Raw genomic sequence first — 22106 nt, forward strand, 5'->3', positions numbered from 1 at the left:
AGCTCGTCCATGTGGGAGTGTGTGTGTATATGTCGCAAAAAAAAAAAAAAAATCTTGTCATGCAATGTCATTCTGCAAAAAAAAAAAAAAGAAAAAGTTGATGAAATTATGATCAAAAGCAAACAGATGGCAACATAAATCATCCATTCGCATGTCTGCGTAGCAGAACAATGACTCACCGCCCATCAGAGGAGGAAGGAAAACATAAATCTTGTGTTATTTTATCCAAACACATATGATCACTGTTATGAAATATCTAATGCTGCTTAAATGACAGATTTTTCAGTGTGATTTGTCTTTGGATGTCAATGAGGAAGTTCTTCCAGATCGATGAATTCGGCTTCATTTTCAGCTCAAATGCACGCCTGCACCTACATTACCCATGAAAAAACAATTGGATTTTATTTATATATATATATATATATATATATATATATATATATATATAAATAAATAAAATCCAGGACCCCTGTTCCAAATTTAAGAGGGAGCGGGTTCGTCAAAGCCCCCTTTTTCTCAGTGTGCTGTCTGTATCTGCACATGCAGAAAAGCCTCATCAAAGAGATACCAGTAAAGTGCATGTAATACTTTAGAGATTTAATGCAGTTTTTAATTGGATAGAGGCCCATTATTTTTCAATACAGAAGGGGCACTGAGGCACATAAAGCTCTTGAATATTTTTTGCAAATCATGTTCAACAGCATAATGATTAACCGTGGCACTAAATTTGCCTCACAAAATGAAAAGCAAACTTCATGCAAGGCGTAATTTAATTGTTTCCCTTCACATTTTCTGCCTCCTATTGTTGGAAGCTTAACATTTTTTTTTTTTTTTTTTAACAGAGTCTGCTCAGCAGCCGCCTCGTGATGCATTCGCCTCCACAATGTGACTGACGAACGTTGCGAGGGAGCTGCAGATTCCCGTAAGGAGTCGAGTCGGGGAATCCTGCCCCGCTTTAAGTTACGTTTAATGCCCTATTATGCAGATAGTTTTTATTTCAACGCTGCAAATTAGTGCTGAATACCCTAAAGTAGTTTGGTGTCATTACCGACACTGATTTTTTAATTTTTTTTTCCATAGCAATACATCATTTTGCCTTCCCCCCCTACGCACCCACGTCTTCCTCGACTGAAAATACATCTCAGAGTGACTAATGCGTTTTCTATTCATCGTTTTAATGATGCATTACAAATGTTCCCGTCAATCATGGAAAGTTGAGCCTTATTTTCTTTACTATAGTTTGGAATTGCTTTGTTTTTATGTTGTTGTTTTTTTACCCCAGGATTGTACAGTAAACATTGCAGCAGGTCCCAGCTCATCCTGAGGAGAACACTGCCCTCTGGTGTGTGATTCGTGACAACGCAGCCCTGCTCTACTTTTCTTTTTTTTCTTTTCTGATAACCGACGATCAGTCAGATTAAGTCTCACTGGTCAAAAACGTTTTGACAAACGCTCGATTAAGTCTGAAACCATCAGTCATTGTTGTGATCGATTATTCTGTTGATTTTATTTTTATGATTAATCAGTTAATCGGATAAAAAAAAAATCGGCATTCTGCAGATGCTTCATTTTATCCACTCAAGCCTTTTTTAAACAATATTAGAAATTTTTTAAATAATCCAAATAAACATATTCCATTCATTTTTTTTAAATAAGAAAAAAAACATTTTATTGCCTAAAATGCAAAAACAAGCCTTTAGTGAATATTATGAATCTGCAGCTGAGTTTTGTCATCTTAAATGCAAAATGTGCATATTTTTCTGTACCCACAGTACTGCTCTGAATATGTTGTTCTTTCAGAAAATTGTTTGGGTTTCTTTGGAGTCTGTATGCTTCAGTTAAATATTAATCACTTATTAAATTAGTTGATTTCAATAATTGGTTCATCACAATTAATCTGATTAATCATTTCAGTTCTATAACCAGCATTGGTGAATCTGAGTCAAGCGCTTAATATTACAGAAAATATGGGGGAAAAAGAAGAAATTATACCTGCATTCTGTAAACGGGTCATATTAAATATAAAGCTGCAAACATGCGAGTGTGACTGGTTATTGTACGCAGAAATATTGATACAATTAAAAACATGTAAAAAAAAAAATCTCTGTTCTTAGAATTATTTTTGCTTCATTTTTTTATTGGAAAAGTAACAGAATAAGTTCTCTCTCTCTGTCAGAACGGAACTGAACCAAAACAGAACTTCGCCTAAAAGAAAATCCTGGTCTAACCAGATCAGACGTAAACAACAGTTCATACAGATCTGAGAAGTTTTTCAAGAAACAAGAAGCAATAAATGACAAAAAAAGGAGGAACATTTGTTTGTGGAGACCTTCTCCACAAATACATTTTAGCTATTTCAAATAAATAGCTTTTATGGCAGATGCATCCATGTCCAGTGGACATTTTCACAATCTGAGCATAACACACAAACTTCAGAGTTTTTGAGGGGCTGTAGGAGTTCATCCTTCAACCACTGGGTTGCCAGTTTGAAAATGATCCTCCCCCAGGTATTGAGTGTTTTGCAGCAAGTTTACCTCGAGGGGTTGTCTTGTATAAAGCATCTACCCAACTTCAAAACTCTTTCCCACATCATGATGCTGCCACCACCATACCTCAAAGTGGTGGTATGGTGGTGGCAGCCACCATACCACCACCAATGAGACCAATTTCAGCCAATTGGTCTCATCTGTCCAGATGAAACATGGCCTCTAACAAATGTTTTTACTTTTAAGGGTACATTTATAAAAATGATTACAAATAATTTTCTTCTTCTGCTTCACAGTCATGTAGTCCGTTGTTTACGTCCATTACGATAAATTCCTAATTGAATACACTAAAGTCCATCCATCCATTTTCTGACACCCTTGTCCCCTAGTGGGGTCGGGAGGTGCTGGTGCTTATCTCCAGCTAACGTTCCGGGCGAGATAAATACACTTACGCTTGTGGTTATAATGAGTCAGTATCTATAAAAAGTATAGGGGATGTGAATACTGTCTTACATGAATGCCATGTGAACTTGATTTTATTTTTCTTTTAAATCTGCAGTGAATGCAGATGACGCTGTGAATCGGAGCCCAAACCCAGTAAACAATCCTGAGCAGAAAGCTCTGATAATCTGCTGCAGGATGATCTCATGTCACTTTTCGCTGCACGCCTTGCCTTTCCGACGCCGCAGTTTTCCACGCTTGCCAAAATTCACTTTGTGGCAAAAAAAATTTTAAAAAATAAAATAAAAAAAAAGGAAGAGACATCTATGTTAGCGTGTGGCAGAAATAAAAACGATAACAGAGGCTTTCCTCCAAATCCAGCAGAAACACAACTTTCCCTCAGTCAGCAATGCCGGGACTTTTCAGGAGATGCCATTGCTGCCTCGTTGGGTTTTTTTCCCCCCCGTTCCCTCTGATTACTCCTCTCATCTTATGTAAATCCTCTTAAGTCACATGTTATTGTTTATTGCGACTGTGAAGGTTAGGTGTTCCTAAGCCCGGTGCGCGCTTATCTCGCCACCGCATGCGTCTTTGTCTCCCTCCAATGTGTCTTGTTTTGGTAATGCGCTAACGGATGAGCGGAAGTTGTCTGGACTGATTGCGCCGCAGACAACAAATCTACTGCAGTTCAAATATTAATCTCTCCCAGTGGTTAGCAAGGCTTCATGAAAGAGAGGCGTCTGCACGCTCCAGAGGGATCGCAGCGAAATTAGAGCCTCGCCGTTTCTCTTTGTCAGATATTGAGAACAAACAGTCAAACAAGCAAGCAGACTGAATCATTTATCAGAATATGAAGTCATATTTGAGATAGCGCATTTACAGCAGGAATCTGTTGAGTGAGAATAAGATGCTGATTGATTTTCATACCATGGTTAATTGTGGATAATAAACATTTTTAAATGCGAAAACGTTGTAAAGCTGTCCCGTCTCCAGACACTTCTGGACCCGTCACACCTTTTACGAAAACATTAGAAAAATAAAATAAAAAGTCAAAACAGTGTTAAAAATATTTTTAGTTCTTGCCTTCTTTATTAATTGCCTGTATCATAAAGTAGAGGTGATGTCACACTGTGTGTGAGAGAGCAGTCGCTGCAAAACGTGAGACAATGAGTTACTACTAGTCAGCAGCTGCAGTCATTCTTTCTGTTTCATTTTTATTTTGATAATATTTGCTTTGTATTTTTTCCAGTAATTAAACAAGTTGAATATTTTAGTGTGGAATATTCCATAAAATTCCTTAAAACTTTACCAGGTAAGAGGTCAAATAAAAGTACATTCAGTGGCTCTACTGTGTAAAATAGTTTTTTTTGCTGGTAGATGCAACAGGAGTGTTCACAACGGCTGCTTGAGGTCACACACACCCATGCGCGCGCACACACACACACACACAGTCAGAGGAACTCAACCTCCAGATGGGCTGAATTGGAAAATTATTAAACCCCTAATGACCCATTATTGTACTTTCTAATTTCAGTAGTTCCCCAGATGTCCTGACACTAACCAGGTAATGATTGTTTTATTGTTCGCTGAGGAACAACGTGAAATAATTATAAAGTTCTTTTTTTTTCTGGTTTAGATATGCATTACAAACAGTACAAGTTGCTAGTCAAGATGTTTTCACTATTTCATATTGAATGGTGGTATGATCGTTGATGAACTGGAGGAAACCAAAAGTTGGACACAGCCTGCTGAGCGCTGGAAGATATTTTAGAGTAAAATGTCGTACGACTGATTAATCAACAAGCGAAAGGACGGAGAGCTGATCCTGAAACCAGCGGACTAAAAACAAATCCTGGTTACTGTTTTACAGAGGTACAACTTTAGATTTTGGGATAGGAGAGGAATGCTGGCCTCGCTCTCACCTTGTCATAACATCCTGTCTTTAATAAGTTTCTTATAAATGTCAAACTAGGCTGAGGAGGAACAGACCGACTCAATGCATGTCCAGAACTCTGCTTAAGAGATTAATGCTTAGATGAAGTGATAGGGGAACATTTTAAAAAGTACATGTCAAGAAGCATTTTAGAAATTCAGAAAGGAGATAATGAACCGCATTAGATCAATGAATATATAGATATATATCATGCATAAATGATTAAAATATATTGACTTATGGAAAGATTAATGAATCTAAGGAAGTTAAAGAAAATATATCACTTTTGTTGCATTAGGTAAAACTGCAGTTCCAATTTTTAACACGCCTCCCTTTGCGAGCACCTCTGAACATGAACACGTCTCCTGCAGAGTGTGGAGCTGACAGGTGAACTTTCACCTTACGCACACAAAGAGAACAGAGCAGAGTTCAGTTTGCACAAACTCTCTCCCCGCTGCTCATTGCAAACACTGAGCAGCAGCAGCAGCATCATCTAGCCGCCTGCAGCAGGAATGGCAGAATCCAGCAGGATCCTGATCAAAGGGGGAAAAGTTGTAAACGAGGACTGCTCCGTCATCAGCGACGTTTACATCGAAAATGGGAAAATAGTGGAAGTCGGGCCGAACCTCCAGATCCCAGCCGGAGTGCGGGTGATTAACGCCACAGACAAGCTGGTGATCCCGGGCGGGATAGATACACACACACACATGGAGCTGGCGTTCATGGGGACCAAGGCTGTGGACGATTTCCACATCGGGACCAAGGTGCAGTATTGGTTCAATATTACACACAATCAGAGAAATAAAGTTGGGCATGGAACGCCCCAAATAACTCAGTTCCTCCTTAAAACTACAATATGTAACTTTTATTTAAAAAATATTTTAGAATTAGGGGTTTTTTGTTTGTTTTTTACATATTTGTTAAAACTATAACTATGTTGTGATAGTATAATATGAAACAAGTAATCAGAATTTTTTTTAAAAAAAATCAAGCTCCCTTGCCTTCTCCTTTATGGTCTTGCTGCACCAATACACAGCTCTGTCAGGAACAACCAATCAGAGTTAGTTACAGTTCACAAATCTTAGTGCTGTCAATCACACTCATGTATATGCTGCTGACCCTTTTCACCTTCATCTGTGCTATGCTATAACTACTTTACCACAGTGGGGTCTGCTATAAATGCTAAGGCTAACTAGCATGGCTACTAACAACAGAGGATAAACAGTTCTCCTGGAAGGGTGAGTTGTTTCTCTCCCATTAGCATATTTAGCAGTATGCACATGATGTCACTAAGACCTGGCCTGCTGCTTTTCTTCTTTTCTTCAGACGGTAATAGTAATGCTGAGAGGAAGTGGAGGAGCTCAATCTTTTCACAGATTATGTCTCATATTATACGCTCACAACATGACAGTTTAATCACCATTTTTGTAACAATTTACAAAAGTTAGAAGTAACTAGCTTAGAAACCAACCCATACCTTCGCTCTCAAATCTGCCTGAATTTGTGCTATATGATTTATACCACTATATCATAAACAGGGTTTTCTCTTACACCAGAGCAGACATAAAAGCGTACAGAAGTCTTGATGTCAACCAGTTTTGTTCATACATGGAGGGCTACATGATGTTGGGGCGTTTTCTTCATGGTTGATGAGATGGGTACCTTTTCCATAATGCAACATTTGATTGGATCTTACCAAGGTCACTTATGAAATATATGAATGTTAATCTTCTTAACCCGTAAAAAGAGTTTGCTTCAAATCAGCAAAGCAGGCGCCCCCCCACCCAGGACTGGAAGCTGTTTGCTGTTTTTACCTCAGATCCTGATCAAAGGGGGAAACTTTCTCTGTTATTCCTATATCGATTTGATGCAGTAGGGGCTTCCGCACTTCCAATATCAGCACCTTATGTCACTTTTTTCTGCCATTAAAACTGTTTAATTGTTGTTAACACGTTGTGACCTGTTTTTCCGAGCCGCCTTTAAACGCAACATGAGCGCTACGAGGCTCGCGCTGGGTTTACACCTGTCCGGCAGCGAAGGAGACCTGCTGCTGCTGTGCAGAGCTACTCAGGTGTGCGTTGGAATCATGGCAGCAAACCAGCAAAACGCAAAGAACTTTGCACAGTTTTCCCCCCCAAACTAACCAACTGAGTTGAGTAATGCTGTTGGATGCAGGTAATGGAAATGATGGCTAGCTGATACAAATACAGCATCTTAGGTTTGTTAACTAGTAGCCTGTAGGCTACTGATGTTTATGTTCAAAAGTGTGTAGTACTTGTTACATTGAGTAATGTTTTTGGAAAAAAAGGTACTTATATGAGTAGTTTTACTGCATTGTAACTTTTTCTTTTACTTGAGTAATATTATTATTGCTATGTATTCATTTTGCCCCCCCCCCCAAAATAACTGATGCCCCCCCTGTTAAAATCGTCTGGAGCTGGGGCTGCAGCAAAGAGTCTAATGTCTGCCAGTCTTTCTGATGGCCGCTATCCATTGCAGTCTTCTTTCCTCAAAGAAATGTTGGAATAAGTTTGATTTCCATCCTCGTCTGTGCAGCTCACCATGGAAACACCATGCAACCATTTTTACAGTGAAATCAACTAAATAAAAGTGTTTGTTTGTTGACGAGCTTTACAGGCGTTAAGACGCTCATAGCTTGTTTTAACGACTCTGATGGTGGAGTGGGCCACGCTCTAAGGAAAGTGATGTGACATACAAAGGGTCAAATTGCTTCTTTTCCGGCATCAAATGCCCGGCAGAACAAAGTGAAGGGATCAGATGTTTTGTGACCTATTCATCTCTTGTGAGTGTAGCTATTCTTATTCACCAACTTCCTCCTCTGCGGTAACGTTTGCCTCTCCTCAGGCCGCTCTGGCCGGAGGGACCACAATGATCTTGGACTTCGTCATCCCCCAAAAGGGGACGTCTCTCCTGGAGGCCTACGATGCTTGGCGTAGGACAGCCGACGCCAAAGTTTGCTGTGACTACTCTCTGCATGTCGCTGTCACGTGGTGGAGCGAAGAGGTGAAGGCACAGACTCCTGCTGATGCACTACGTTTGTCAAAAGAGGCAAAACTCCAAATGTCCTGCTGTCTCCTCTGAGCTGCTGCATTTCTTTTAAACAAAATGCAGGTCAAGAAAGAGATGGAAACTCTGGCCAAAGAAAAGGGAGTGAACTCCTTCAAGATGTTCATGGCCTATAAGGATGTGTTTATGCTTCAGGACTCTGAGCTGTACGCCGCCTTCGCCCAGTGTAAAGAGATTGGAGCTATAGCTCAAGTGCATGCTGAAAATGGGGATTTGATCGCAGAGGTTTGTATCAGTTTTTGTTCTAAGAAGTTTTAGTATTTTGCTGTTCCAAATATTTTTATGGGGGGATTTTTGTCCAATTTTAAAAGGAAGTTACTCGTAAAATAAAAACATCGACTGTTTCCATGTTAGAGTCCATAATAAAATCTTTCCCATAACAATATGAACTTATACACTAGCGCTGATTTCACATGAGACGTTTGCTTGACTTCTGAAAGTGACTCGAGTGCAAAGCCATCAATACGGCGGTGTGTTGGGGTTGTTGTAGAGAGAAAAACAAAAAACAAAAAAGGAGTAAATTTCTGCCAAAAAGAAATTTCTGAAATTTTCTAGAAAAAAAAAAAAAAGAAATTTCTGAGTAAGAAAAGTCGAACGTTTGACCAGTTTTTGACTTTTCAAGCTCAAAAATTTTTTTTTTTTTTTTTTAGGACATTTCTGAGATTAATCTAAATATTTCTGCGTTTACTCTTCTTTTTTTCTCTCCATCAACAACGGCCCTAATATGTCCAACGTCATACATGCAAGGCCAGATGTACAGTAGCTGTGAGTTAATGTTTGACCTTAATGCCAGCTGGGCTTCAACTATAGTGAAAACAGCAAGGGTAGAAACTATAGTGGAAAATGTTGCTAAATTCACAAAAGTCTGATTTCAGAATAGCATTGAATCTTCTACATAAAAGGATACACATGAAAAATAAAAGCACTCAGAAAAAACAGCTAAATAAAAATTCTCCCAGTTATTTTTTGTGGGTCATTAAAAGACATTTCAACTGCCTTTATTCTGACTTTATCACTTTGAGAGAAAACCGACTTGCATCCGAACCAGAACCTGCTTCTTGTTAAAGAGATCTGAACAGGGTCATTTGGATCCTGTTTTTCAATCAAACCACCACCAGGGGGAAGCAAATGCTAGAAAAGCTGCTTGTATAAACGGTGAAGAGGAAATAAATAGTTTTTGCTGCTGAGCAGAATTTTGATTAGCTTTTGATGATTAATAGTTTTTAGGAATTTGAATTTTAAATCCAAAATTCTTATTCATGCTATGCTTTTTGCAATGAAATAAAAACATTTAAAGCGCCAGTTACTTTGATTTCTCCATAAACAGACTTCAATGTGTCTTATTAGAATTTAATCTGACAGATAAAACACAAAGTTGTTGTGAATCAGAAGGAAAATGGTTGCAGTTTTATTCAGACTTCGAATTACACTTAACGTGGGTCCAATCAATAATTTAGTTACTTTTGGTTGCATTGGGTTTGTATATTAGGGATATCAGAGTAACTGGGGCCAAACACAAAAAAATTGAAAATAATGCATCATTTTCTTCCATTTCACAATTATGCCTTATATTGTGTTGATCTGTCACATAAAATCCTAACAAAGAACATTACGGTTTGTGGTTGGACATCGTATGAGCCAAAGTTCATGTGGTATAAACTCTTTTAGAAGACCCTGTTTTTCTTTTGCACTTCATTCTGCCTTTGTTGCGTCTGTCCTCTGCTGGGACTCTAAAGGGGGCCAAGAAGATGCTGTCCATGGGAATCAGGGGGCCTGAAGGTCATGAACTCTGTCGGCCAGAGGAGGTGGAGGCTGAGGCCACGCAGCGAGCCATCACCATCGCCCACGCTGTCAACTGCCCGCTCTACGTGGTCCATGTCATGAGCAAATCTGCTGCCAAGGTGGTGGCTGATTCACGAAGGGACGGTGAGTGGGGGCTACTGCCGCCAGGGGCGTGTCTAGACTAGGCAGGGGCCGCAAACCATAAACATGTTGCATGTTATTGTTCGCATTCAGAAATTTTGCAGATGCGCAGAACAATGCTTTCTGTGTCGGCTACACTACACACAGACTTGCTACCAAAGCAACCGACTGACAACAGCATCAAAATTCATCACTAAAAAAACATGCAAACATTTCACACTTAGAAGAGAACATTCACTCCTTTATCATGTTTATTTTGTTATTAATAAGTGATCTTCTGAACACAGCGGTGATTAATTAGCTAATTTAAACGCCAGCTCTTCTGATGATTTGTCAGAGTTGGTTTGTGGGTCACCTTAATTTCTTTGAGGGGTTTTTTAGCTGTACCTAGAAAAATTCTGCAGCACATCTACATGTTAAGGTTGTCAAAATCGGGCTAGCATAACTGAACTACTCTCTCCCTCATTATTTTAGTTAAAATTATGAACTAGGTTTGTTTGTTACAGTGGTCTAGGACACTAATTTGTCTAGTGGTCTTATAAAAACTTTTTCAAATATTTTTATCTAATCATAAGCCTTTCCACAGATGTGATGACGACAGACAAAGAGCCCAAATAGAAAATGCGAATAAACGATGCTCTGTTGTAATTGAAGTGTGTCTTATTTTTATTTGTTGACTGTTTTAAAGGCCGTGTGGTGTTCGGGGAGCCAATTGCAGCTGGGTTAGGCACTGATGGGTCCCACTACTGGCACAAAGACTGGGCCCATGCTGCTGGTTTTGTTATGGGCCCTCCTCTTAGACCTGATCCCAGCACCCCAGCGTACCTGATGGACCTCTTGGCCAAGTAGGTGGACATAAAGACAAAATGTGCCAAGCAATTTAGTATGTAGCACATAGGTGCATTTTAATTACAATATTGTGAAAAAGTTTGATATTCCTTGACACTTATTTCAGAAAGTGAAACTCATGTATCACATAAGTGCTGCATCATTGCAGCGTGGCACGGAGGCGATTAGCCTGTTGAGAGGTAATGGAAGTCCAGGTACTAGATTTCCAAATGAAATGCAAATGTCACTTTCATGTGTAAAGCTCACATTGGACCACAGAGCAACAGCTCCATTCTTTTCTCCTTAACCCAGGTAAGGCCCTTGCAGCCCAACTATAGGATTCATCTGTGCTTAGTGGCTCTGAGTACTGAAGACTGTAGCCGACTGACCCAGACTGAAAAAAGATAATGGAGCCCCAACTTAAAAGAAGTCGAGTTAATTTGATTACATATAACAAATTAAGTTTGACAAACATACTTTATTTACATTTGTTTAGCATGACAATTTATTAAACATAATATATTTACTTGGATAAACTTGATTAGCTTGCTTGGAACAAATTTACTAAATGTTTTTAGTTGGATCGCCCGTTTTCTTTTTTCAGTGCATTGAAGGTGTTAGGAGTCCACTAGCTGATTAGGGTGTGATACCATGACTTATATTTAATTTTTTTCACAATATAAAAATTTTGAGAGAGAATTTCAGGTGGTCATTCCCTGCAGGCTGTAATGATCAGAATTATGAGAAATAAACACTTGAAATATATCACTATATGTAATTAATCTATATAAATTGAGTTTCACTTTTTAAAAGTATAGAATTCTTTCACAGTATCTCGATTTTTTACTTTTTAATTTTTAACGGTTCTTCTGAATTTATCAGATTTAAAATATGAAAGTTTTTATTTTATAATTTTGTGTGTAGTGATGATTTGAGTGTCACGGGAACGGACAACTGCACCTTTTCTGTGTGCCAGAAGGCCCTGGGCAAAGACGACTTCACTAAGATCCCGAATGGCGTGAATGGTGTGGAGGACAGGATGTCTGTCATCTGGGAGAGAGGAGTGGTAGGTCTGCATTAAACATCTGCTGTGTGTGGCACTAAACAGCTCAGAGACAAAATCAATAAACAGATTTAAGCTTACTGTCTAACCTGAACCAAACTGCTTACATTTCTACATTATGCACTACATTGTGTTGATCTATCGCATGACACCTCTTTAAAATTTCTTATAAATTTGAAGATTTTTGGTTGTAAAGGGAAAAATGTGAAAAAATTCAAGTGGTATGTACATGCTTTCAAGAACACTGTCCTTGTTTAGGAGCAGCCAATGCAGAATGATAGTCTGTGTTACTCCCCATTGTTCACTGGAATAAGAGATATGTATCAGAATAAGAGCCATGTATGTAACTATCTATTTAAAACGTAACTCCAACATGGTGAAGTGAAAAGGACAAAAAGGAACTCCAATCTCAAAATGCACATAGTCACAACCTAATCTCTGTGTGTGTGTGGCTTTGTATTTGATACACTGTAAGGAACATTTTCCTAACGCATATTATGTTGTGGGGTGCCATTTTGGGGCTAACATAAATTAAGTCCAGGTTAGGTTTGGGGTTGGCGTCAGTTAGTCCATAGAAATTGATAAATGATGAATGGAAGCAAATACAAAGTCCCTGTGAAGATGGATAGATACTCTGTGTGTGTGTGTGTGTGTGTAGGCGTGTACTTGCATATACTGCATATTGGGAACCACTTTCCCCATTTTCACCGACAAATTGAGGCCATTTGTGGAAGTGAGGACATTTTTCGGGTCCTTATTAGTTTTGCAATTCTATTGTCTACTGCTTGTTAAGTTTAGAGGTACAGTGTGAATTAAGTTTTGGGTAAGGGTAGGGTTAGCAATAGACTAGTAATGGTTAGGCTTACGTAAAATGTCTGTTAGGCATGAATGCAGTTAGTAAAATAAATAGAAGTCAATGCAAAGTCCTAATATGGGTAGAAATGCAAACTGGGGTGTGTATGTGTGTGTATTCTTTGCATACAGTAATGTTAAAAGCACATTTCTGTTTCTTTCTGCATCGCAATCAGAAAATGTAATAAAGTCACAAAGCAGCAGATTTGCTGCAGAGTTGCTGACGCTGCGTTCTCCTGCTGTTGCTGTGGGGAGTGTTTTCAGCCAGGCTGGAAAGATTTACTATGAGCAACATTGCTTACAAATCACAAATTATAGATGATATTTTGGCACGAGAGGGCTGCCGGTTGCAAAGTTAAGTGCTGACCTATTGTGTGCTAATTCCATATATTGTCGTCATTTGCCGTGGGCCCCTCACGTTCTCTGCGTCCTGTCTTTCCCCCCCTTTAGCACAGCGGCAAAATGGACGAGAATCGATTCGTGGCCATCACAAGCAGCACCGCAGCAAAAATCTTCAACTTCTACCCGCAGAAAGGCCGCATCGGCAAAAACTCAGACGCCGACGTGGTGGTGTGGGACCCCAACCTGACGAGGTGAGGACCCCATCCTTAGGAAACCTTCAAAACTCAAGGTTCTCATACTGTATGTTACAGTTCAAATATTCCAACACTTCTGTCAGCGGTGAAGTGAACACGGTGCTGCTGGAACACCAGGGAGATGCGTGACTTCAACGCATAAAGATAACAAATAAGATAACAGTTGTAGCACTTGAAAGCATACACTTTATAGATAAGAGGCAACTAAAAAAAGAAGCACTCTATCTTTCGTGTTGTGCCACCTTAACACATGCTAAGCTGATTACGCATGTGCTTCATCCAGAAGTCTGGATGTCATCTTTTATCTGCAGCTGCAAATGAATGCGGAACACAATTTACATCTGAATCCAGCTGAATGTTGGGATAGTTCATTTTTTAGGGGGGGGATGCAGTGTTTCTATTTTCTTATCACTTTTTTTCTTTTTTAGGAAATTATGTTTTCTAGAGAAGCATTTTTACTACTGTTACATAAGCCAGATACGCAGTTTATCAGTGGGATGATGCCCATGGGGAACTGTGAGGATCTAAAAGTGACAAATACACTGCTCAAAAAATAAAGGGAACACTTAAACAACACAATATAACTCCAAGTAAATCAAACTTCTGTGAAATCAAACTGTCCACTTAGGAAGCAACACTGATTGACAATCAATTTCACCTGCTGTTGTGCAAAAGGAATAGACAACAGGTGGAAATTATTGGCAATTAGCAAGACACACTCAAAGGAGTGGTTCTGCAGTTGGGACCACAGACCACTTCTCAGTACCTATGCTGTCTGGCTGATGCTTTGGTCAGTTTTGAATGTTGGTGGTGCTTTCACACTCGTGGTAGCATGAGACGGACTCCACAACCCACACAAGTGGCTCAGGTAGTGCAGCTCATCCAGGATGGCACATCAATGCGAGCTGTGGCAAGAAGGTTTGCTGTGTCTGTCAGCGTAGTGTCCAGAGGCTGGAGGCGCTACCAGGAGACAGGCCAGTACACCAGGAGACGTGGAGGAGGCCGTAGGAGGGCAACAACCCAGCAGCAGGACCGCTACCTCCGCCTTTGTGCAAGAAGGAACAGGAGGAGCACTGCCAGAGCCCTGCAAAATGACCTCCAGCAGGCCACAAATGTGCATGTGTCTGCACAAACGGTTAGAAACCGACTCCATGAGGATGGTATGAGGGCCCGACGTCCACAGATGGGGGTTGTGCTCACAGCCCAACACCGTGCAGGACGCTTGGCATTTGCCAGAGAACACCAGGATTGGCAAATTCGCCAGTGGCGCCTTGTGCTCTTCAGATGAAAGCAGGTTCAAACTGAGCACATGTGACAGACGTGACAGAGTCTGGAGATGCCGTGGAGAGCGGTCTGCTGCCTGCAACATCCTTCAGCATGACCGGTTTGGCAGTGGGTCAGTAATGGTGTGGGGTGGCATTTCTTTGGAGGGCCGCACAGCCCTCCATGTGCTCACCAGAGGTAGCCTGACTGCCATTAGGTACCGAGATGAGATCCTCAGACCCATTGTGAGACCATATGCTGGTGCGGTTGGCCCTGGGTTCCTCCTAATGCAGGACAATGCTAGACCTCATGTGGCTGGAGTGTGTCAGCAGTTCCTGCAAGATGAAGGCATTGAAGCTATGGACTGGCCAGCCCGTTCCCCAGACCTGAATCCGATTGAGCACATCTGGGACATCATGTCTTGCTCCATCCACCAACGTCACGTTGCACCACAGACTGTCCAGGAGTTGGCGGATGCTTTAGTCCAGGTCTGGGAGGAGATCCCTCAGGAGACCATCCGCCACCTCATCAGGAGCATGCCCAGGCGTTGTAGGGAGGTCATACAGGCACGTGGAGGCCACACACAATACTGAGCCTCATTTTGACTTGTTTTAAGGACATTACATTAAAGTTGGATCAGCGTGTAGTGTTATTTCACTTTAATTTTGTGTGTGGCTCCAAATCCAGGCCTCCATTGGTTAATAAATTTGATTTCCATTGATGATTTTTGTGTGATTTTGTTGTCAGCACATTCAACTTTGTACAGAACAAAGTATTCAATGAGAATATTTCTTTCATTCAGATCTAGGATGTGTTATTTAAGTGTTCCCTTTATTTTTTTGAGCAGTGTATGTCATGTGGGAGCTCCAATAGTCATACAGCATAGAACACAGTTTTCAGATTATTTTCAGCAACCGGCTTAGAATGTCACAATGTTGCATTTAAAAACAGAAAAAAAAAATGAAATAAAAATCAAGTGAACCCATTATTATTGCACCCTGATTCCAGATTTAAAACAAACAGTAGCTGTTTTGTGGAGCAATTGCAAAATATACAGACACAGAGGGCCAGGAAGCATTCCAGTGGCATATGTAGTGTCAGACTTATATAACAAGAGGCTGCGCTTTGCTCCGTTTGTTGTTGGATCTTGATTGAGCCCTCCGGGAATATCTCTACACTGCAGAAACACAAGCTCTTACCAAGTAGTTTTGGTCTAGTTTATAGGGAAGATATCTTAGTTGACTTGAAGACAAAACTAACTTACAGCAAGAAATAGGAGCTCTTTTTAAGTCAGTATTATGCGCTTTCAGGGCACATAGAGGCATTTTATAGCACAACTATGTTACCTTCAGTATTATAAAAATACAATGTATAATATGACTTAAAAAAATTTTTACTTTGTAATGCAACGCCTTGAAATTGGGCCTCTTTCTCTTTAAGATCTCCTGCTCCTTTTTGAAACTCCTCCATCAGAAAATTATCACAACATTGCTCCTCTAAAAAACCTTTTAACTTTTTATCAGCGTTGCACTGAGAAGTAGCTCCTATAATGAGCTCAGCAGAAGCACAGTTCCACCAGGTGTTTGCTAATTGCTGCTGGCTAGTCTGAAGGAGCTGAGTGGGGAAGTAGGTGGGAGGAGTGCTCTGTGAAGTGAAAGCTCGTAAGCTTGGAAACTACAGCTCAGAGGAGGAGCTTCGCTAAGAAGGCGGAGCTAGGTCCACCCTGTTTCGACCAGCTGAGTGGTTGCCATGGGAGATTAAAGGATTTCTCAAATACGCATGAAAGGATCCAGGCATCACCCCAGGTATGTTTTTGAAGAGGAAATAATATAACATTATATAAAGCTCAAAACATTTCAAATAGTACCTCCCCTTTAATAATGATGAAAATGTAGTAATTATAAGTAAAATAATCTGCCTCGGAAACAAGACATTTTCTCTACATTATACAAGTTAAAATTTCTTGTTCCTCCACTGAGATTATTTATTTCATAACCAGTACTTTTCCAACAATATTAAGGGACCATTATTAAAACAAGGTCCTATATCTTGCTGAAAAGTTACTTGTAAGTTAGTACTCTTGAAATACGATAAAACTAATATTTGCACTAGAAACTAGACCAAAATTGCTTGGTAAGATTTAGTTTTTACAGTGCAACAGCTTACTGTACATAAACTGGATCAAAGTCATCATCTCTCCATTGAATGTGCTGTAAATTAATACACTGGTTACATTTGGAGACTGGTGTGACCCTTATACGATCACCGGTAGTCATGCCAATGTTGGACTTCTCTCGGTTCCACACTGTCCTTCCAGTCGTAGCGTGTATGCGATGTCATAGCGCGTTCCAACCACGCGCTCGCCTCGTGTTCAGCTGCCGTGGCCGTGAAGTCATCTGTGAAACGGCGTAATTAATTACGCCCCCGGCACAAGCGTCGCCTCAACAACATCCGGTGGGACCAGGCACCGCAAACGGTTGCGTAACCAACACTCGCTCGAGTCGCCTCATTTCTCATAATTGAGCTGCTTGAGTAATGAGGACACATCTTGTTTTTGTCAGCGCACACAGCGGTGGCCGTGATGTAGGACTCTGGGTAACAATGAGAACTTTGGAGGCGTGTGAAAGGCGGAGGGCAGGTGGAGGGAAACGACATATTTAAAGAAGAGACTGAGTCAGACTGGTGTTACTCTGGCATGCCAATCTGGTCTTTCAGTTGGATGTGATTTATTTGTAGGGCAGCATCAGTGTGCGTACAGCGCAGAGGGTTGTTTACGGAGAGATTTTCTCCAGCATCCGGAAGCAGAACTAATGGGCTTCAAAATACATTAAGCTACAACTCCAGAGCCAACCGGATTCATTAATCAAAATGCATATGATCTTTACAACAAGTGAAGACAAAACTAACTTATAATGTGGAGTCTATGCATATTTTTTGCAAATTATTGTAACTGAATTAAAAAAAAAAAGAAAAGAAAAAATTACTTCCTTGAGCAATACCAGATTATAGTATTGAGGCGTTGGTGTGTGTGGTCTGTGGTGAAGGCAAGTTTGGATTTCAAACTGAATCACACGTCTAGATAATCCTCTGGCTGTTAAGAGGCTACAGGAGATGATGGACGTGTTGCTTGTGTTTTCCTCAGGATGTGTTAAAAGCTTGGCAAGGTGCTGCCATCAGTGTGCTGTAACCATCGGGCAGCTTTGCTTAGACTGTTACACTGTTTGACACTTCCTGTCTAAATAGCATCCACGTCTAATCCAGAATGTAAATCTTCACCCAGAACATTTAAATTGTAAGGCTGGTGGCAGGTTTTACTACTGCAGTTTAGGGGGAAAAAAGTCCCCAACAACCTACATTTAATTTAAATAATTTCAGTGATGCTTGTTTTAAAAAGGAAATTAGAAGACCTGTTAAGTCATTATCCCAGATTCTTTAAAAAGATACAATTTAGTCCAAAATGAATCATACCCCTCACAGATTTATGTGTAATCTAATCTTTTATTTTTACCAACACATTTCTTTTAACTGGAAATAATTTTAACCTTTCCAAGTAGTCCAGTCAGAGTCCACTTCTTGTTTCTGAAGAATTATAAAAAATACAGAATTAGGGTGATGGCAACGATGCCATCATCATCAACTCATTATCATACCACAGCAAACATGCAAAATGATTAAATCTGATTGAAATAATTCCACTAAAGATTTTTCCATTTATTATCGAATATAATGTACATGGAAATGTACAAATCTGCACAGGGTATGAATATTTTTGGGTTTAAATGTGGGAAGGAACTCCTGTAGTGGACTGTGTCGAAGTGGATCTGAAGAAAGCTTTGTGGTGCTAGAATCCTGAAAATACAGACAGAATATTTTTCAGTCCAGACATACAATCAAATTAAACATAATTAGTTTATGTGGAGATATTGTATGTTTTTAATGGTCCAGAACTGAATCTGACAGAGATCTGTGGGATCTCCTGAGAAAACCTCAAAATGTAATTTATAGATAAAAAGGTGTGGGTTGAAAGAAGATCAGCTTCAACTGAATTACACACCTTTGAGTTCACTTATATCACGTTACTAAGAAATAAATGCAGTGGTTGTGGAAAATAAATCCACTTCTATTGTAAAGAAGTTCATGAGTTCTGATTTTGCATAAATTTTTTTTTTTTTTTACTTTATGTAATAGATGCATTTTTAAATTTGTTTTGGTGAAAATTGAAAAATACTCATTCCATATTTTTATGCAACTCATACCACACTCAATATCCAGATTCAAATTTTAGCATTATGATGTGTAAATACTCCAGTAGTGTTTGAACTGATGGGACAGTTACATAATAAGAAATAAATACATGTGGAAATGCTTTTTACTGACAGAAAGAGGCTTTGGTTATGCTGTATGTAAGAGAAAAAAAAAAAAGTCATGAAGGTTAAACCTTAGTGATTGCTGTTTGACTCAGTCAGTCTCACTGAAGATCTTTCCTCTCAGCTGCGGCCAATTACTGAAAAGTTCTTATGTTTCGGACTCTGCAGGAGGATATCAGCCAAGACCCACCACCAAGCCGTGGACTACAACATCTTTGAGGGCATGGAGTGCCACGGCGTCCCAATAGTCACCATCTCCAGAGGGAAAGTGGTTTATGAGGACGGGCAGCTCCACATCTCACCGGGTCAGGGCAGGTTCATTCACAGAGGACCGTTCTCCGACTTAGTTTACAAAAGAATCAGGCAACGAGACCAGGTGAGTCGATGAACGCATCGACGTCAAGACAGCACAGCGTACGGTTCAATATATACCTCCAACATCCAAATAATTCATCACAGTCACTGTCTGCTAACTACATCCTGCTGAAAGTTTGATTTAAAACTCTTTGGGCAATCTACAACTCATTTGCACCAGTTTATACCCACATAACCTTACTTAGCGATCACTAACTGCGTTTCCTATAAATAAATAAAAAATCATATTCAGCTAATGTCAAAAAAACACAATTTTGCAATTGCGGAGTTTCCGTTAAATAAGAAATGCTTTTTTTTTTAAATCACACGTGAGTAAGTTTGTTCGTGTGATAATCATTCTCCAACTACTGATTGTTGTCTTCTACGTGGTTTGTGCCAGTGGCAAAATCCAGTTGTTGATCACGTGACTCGTGTGATGCAAAAAAAGTGTTGCCATTGCATTTTTGCACAAGTGGCGACCAAACAGACCCCACTTCCTCCTAGTGCCAAAACGTTTTATCAAAAAACTAGAATTCTTCAAATTTGCCGCATTTCTATTAAGCGAATTTATTTTTGAAATGTCAAATTGTGTTATTCTATGGCCAATAGAAACACAGCTACTGGTGGATTCACTGAGCTGCATAAAAGAGACTTAACCTTTCTTTTGGTTTTGTGTGTCGCCTGCAGGTGGACAGACCTGCAGCTGTGATCAGAAAGCCCTATGAAGGCAAAGTCATCTCCGTTTGAACTGACCGAGAACATGAAAGTCTCTCTGGATGTCCAGCTGTGTCCCTGCAGTATGACCAAGATGCTATCAAAGCAGTAAAGAAGAGACGTTTCTTATAGATATGACAGTTTTAGACATTTAAAGTGAATCTATTGCAGTAACGGTGGAGGAGGTCCCTTTATGTTAACACTACTCAACACTTCGTTCAGCTTTCTACTGAAACATAAAACTGTGGTACATTTCTTCAGCTGTGTCAGGCTTTCAGGATGGGTCTGCTCAACGGGCTGGTCTGTAGAACCCACTAAATGTTTTTAGCTTTCATGCTTATGCTATGCAGTCATGTAAAATATTTCAAGGTGACATGTTTTAGCACAATTTCATGTTTATAAGACGGTAGGAAAACAAATAGTTGTACCATTCATACACTGCATATTGTGGTAGTTGTGCAATAAAACTGCATCTAGATGTGAACTTGCATCTGCTTCTTTTCTTCTTTCATGCCAGTTTCCTTAATCTTTAATCCCCATTTCTCCCCAGTGCTTGTTGCCCTTGGCAACGGGATTGATTTTTCTCACCCGAATGCATCTTTTCATTTTGATGAAATATTCATGAAAAACACACAGACATGTGCATGAAAGTGTTCAGATTTACGTGATTGACCCAGACGGGCTGTGCGTGCTGATCTGGCGGGATCTGAGCGGGCCCCATGCGCTGCAGCTATGCCCATGTATGGAGATGCATTCTCTCATTTTGGTAGTAAAAAAAAAAAAAGAAAAGGTCTGCAGCCGTCACTGAGCACCATGCGCCCGCTTCCCATTGGGCTTGGCGTGCCGCCGTGGTTTTAGGCCACAGGGCCAGTTAAGACACAGCGTGATCAGGTTTCCACACGGGTCAGTGGCGGCGTGTGACTCACAGAAGGTCTACTCATGCTTGAGCAAAAGCTACTTCCTTCCTCTTGTCTCTGGCAGTACAATGCTTGATGAGGGAAGTGGTGGTTTATGAATTGTTACTGTACCATAACGCATTTCTACGAGACATCAGCACCACGCTCCGGATGATGTAACCAGCTGTGCTCCATTAGTCAGCATAAACACACGACCGTGATTTGCCATTTGAATTCAAATAAACAGATAAAAATGAGGCAAAACATGTTCATTTTCTTTAAGTTATGTAAAGAGGTTCTATGAAACCAATCCTCTCTGGCATAGGCGGACTGAACATTGGAAGCTGTGGGACATTTCCTGGTGACCTGGCCGATGGCCCCACTGCAAAACCGCAATATCTACCAAGCATTTTTAGTCTAGTTGCTACTGCAAGTATCTTCATAGACTTAAAGCAACTTTTCAGCAACTGATAAAAGATCTTGTTTTAATAAAGATCCAGTATTGTGCTTCCTTTATCAGGCTAAGATAGTTTAGTGGGCTATGCAAAACATTTTCAATACGTTTAATACACAAAATCATTCTCAGATATTAAGATTTCACCCCATAAGTTCCGCATGTTTTTAGCTCATTTAGGAACGCGCTGTTTTAGGACTACGTCACGATTATGCAAATAAGCTGCTGCTGGCCCCGCCCTCCCGACTCAGGTTTACATTCGCACCTCAGACACAAGGAAATGGCTCCAAACACATAAACAGTGGTACAAACAGACATCTTTGAACCCGAAGACAAACAATAAGTACAATAATTATTCATAAGTCTTTTTTCTTTTACCACACAAATGCGACTTTTTAAACAAAAAAACCATATATATATATATATATATATATATATATATATATATATATATATATATGCGAGATGAGACTGAGGAGAAGCACGTCTGTCAACAAGTGAAAAAATTAAATAATAATAATATGACAATATCAGTAAGATCTGAGTGTCCAACGTGTTTTCACAAACACTGCATCTTCTCAATGTACAGTATCGCTTTCAATTAACTACAATTCCGACAGTAAGTGCGCAGATATTCTGGGTGACGTAACGTGAGATACAAGCAGAGGCGTCATTGATCCCAGTGTTAGCTCGGGCTAAATGACAACAATACAAAACACACAAGACATAATTATACTATGTACTTACATGGCCGACTTCTGCAGATTTGTGACGAACAGAACCTTCCTGTTAGTCGAAGTCTTTTGGTGAACCCTGCTGCCCTGTTGGTGGTTTTCAAAGGACTCCTTC

At 40.0% G+C, this 22106-nt stretch overlaps 1 protein-coding gene across 3 annotated transcripts; it reads left to right on the forward strand.

Moving 5' to 3' along the window:
- The first annotated feature begins 5314 nt into the window (after positions 1 to 5314).
- On the forward strand, positions 5315 to 20391 carry dpys (dihydropyrimidinase). 3 transcript variants are annotated; one of them, XM_028019200.1, is made up of 9 exons: positions 5315 to 5624; positions 7726 to 7884; positions 7993 to 8172; positions 9684 to 9873; positions 10559 to 10715; positions 11623 to 11764; positions 13064 to 13206; positions 19008 to 19215; positions 19881 to 20391. In XM_028019200.1, the coding sequence occupies exons 1-9, from the start codon at positions 5373 to 5375 to the stop codon at positions 19938 to 19940; spliced, it is 1491 nt and encodes a 496-aa protein (XP_027875001.1). In that variant the 5' UTR covers positions 5315 to 5372; the 3' UTR covers positions 19941 to 20391. The 3 variants fall into 3 exon arrangements, with proteins under 3 accessions (XP_027875001.1, XP_027875002.1, XP_027875003.1); XM_028019201.1 differs by having other exon boundaries at positions 5484 to 7035; XM_028019202.1 differs by having other exon boundaries at positions 5484 to 7011.
- Positions 20392 to 22106: the final 1715 nt, after the last annotated feature.

The sequence above is a fragment of the Xiphophorus couchianus genome, chromosome 5, assembly GCF_001444195.1.
Source record: "Xiphophorus couchianus chromosome 5, X_couchianus-1.0, whole genome shotgun sequence".
NCBI classification, from domain to species: domain Eukaryota; kingdom Metazoa; phylum Chordata; class Actinopteri; order Cyprinodontiformes; family Poeciliidae; genus Xiphophorus; species Xiphophorus couchianus.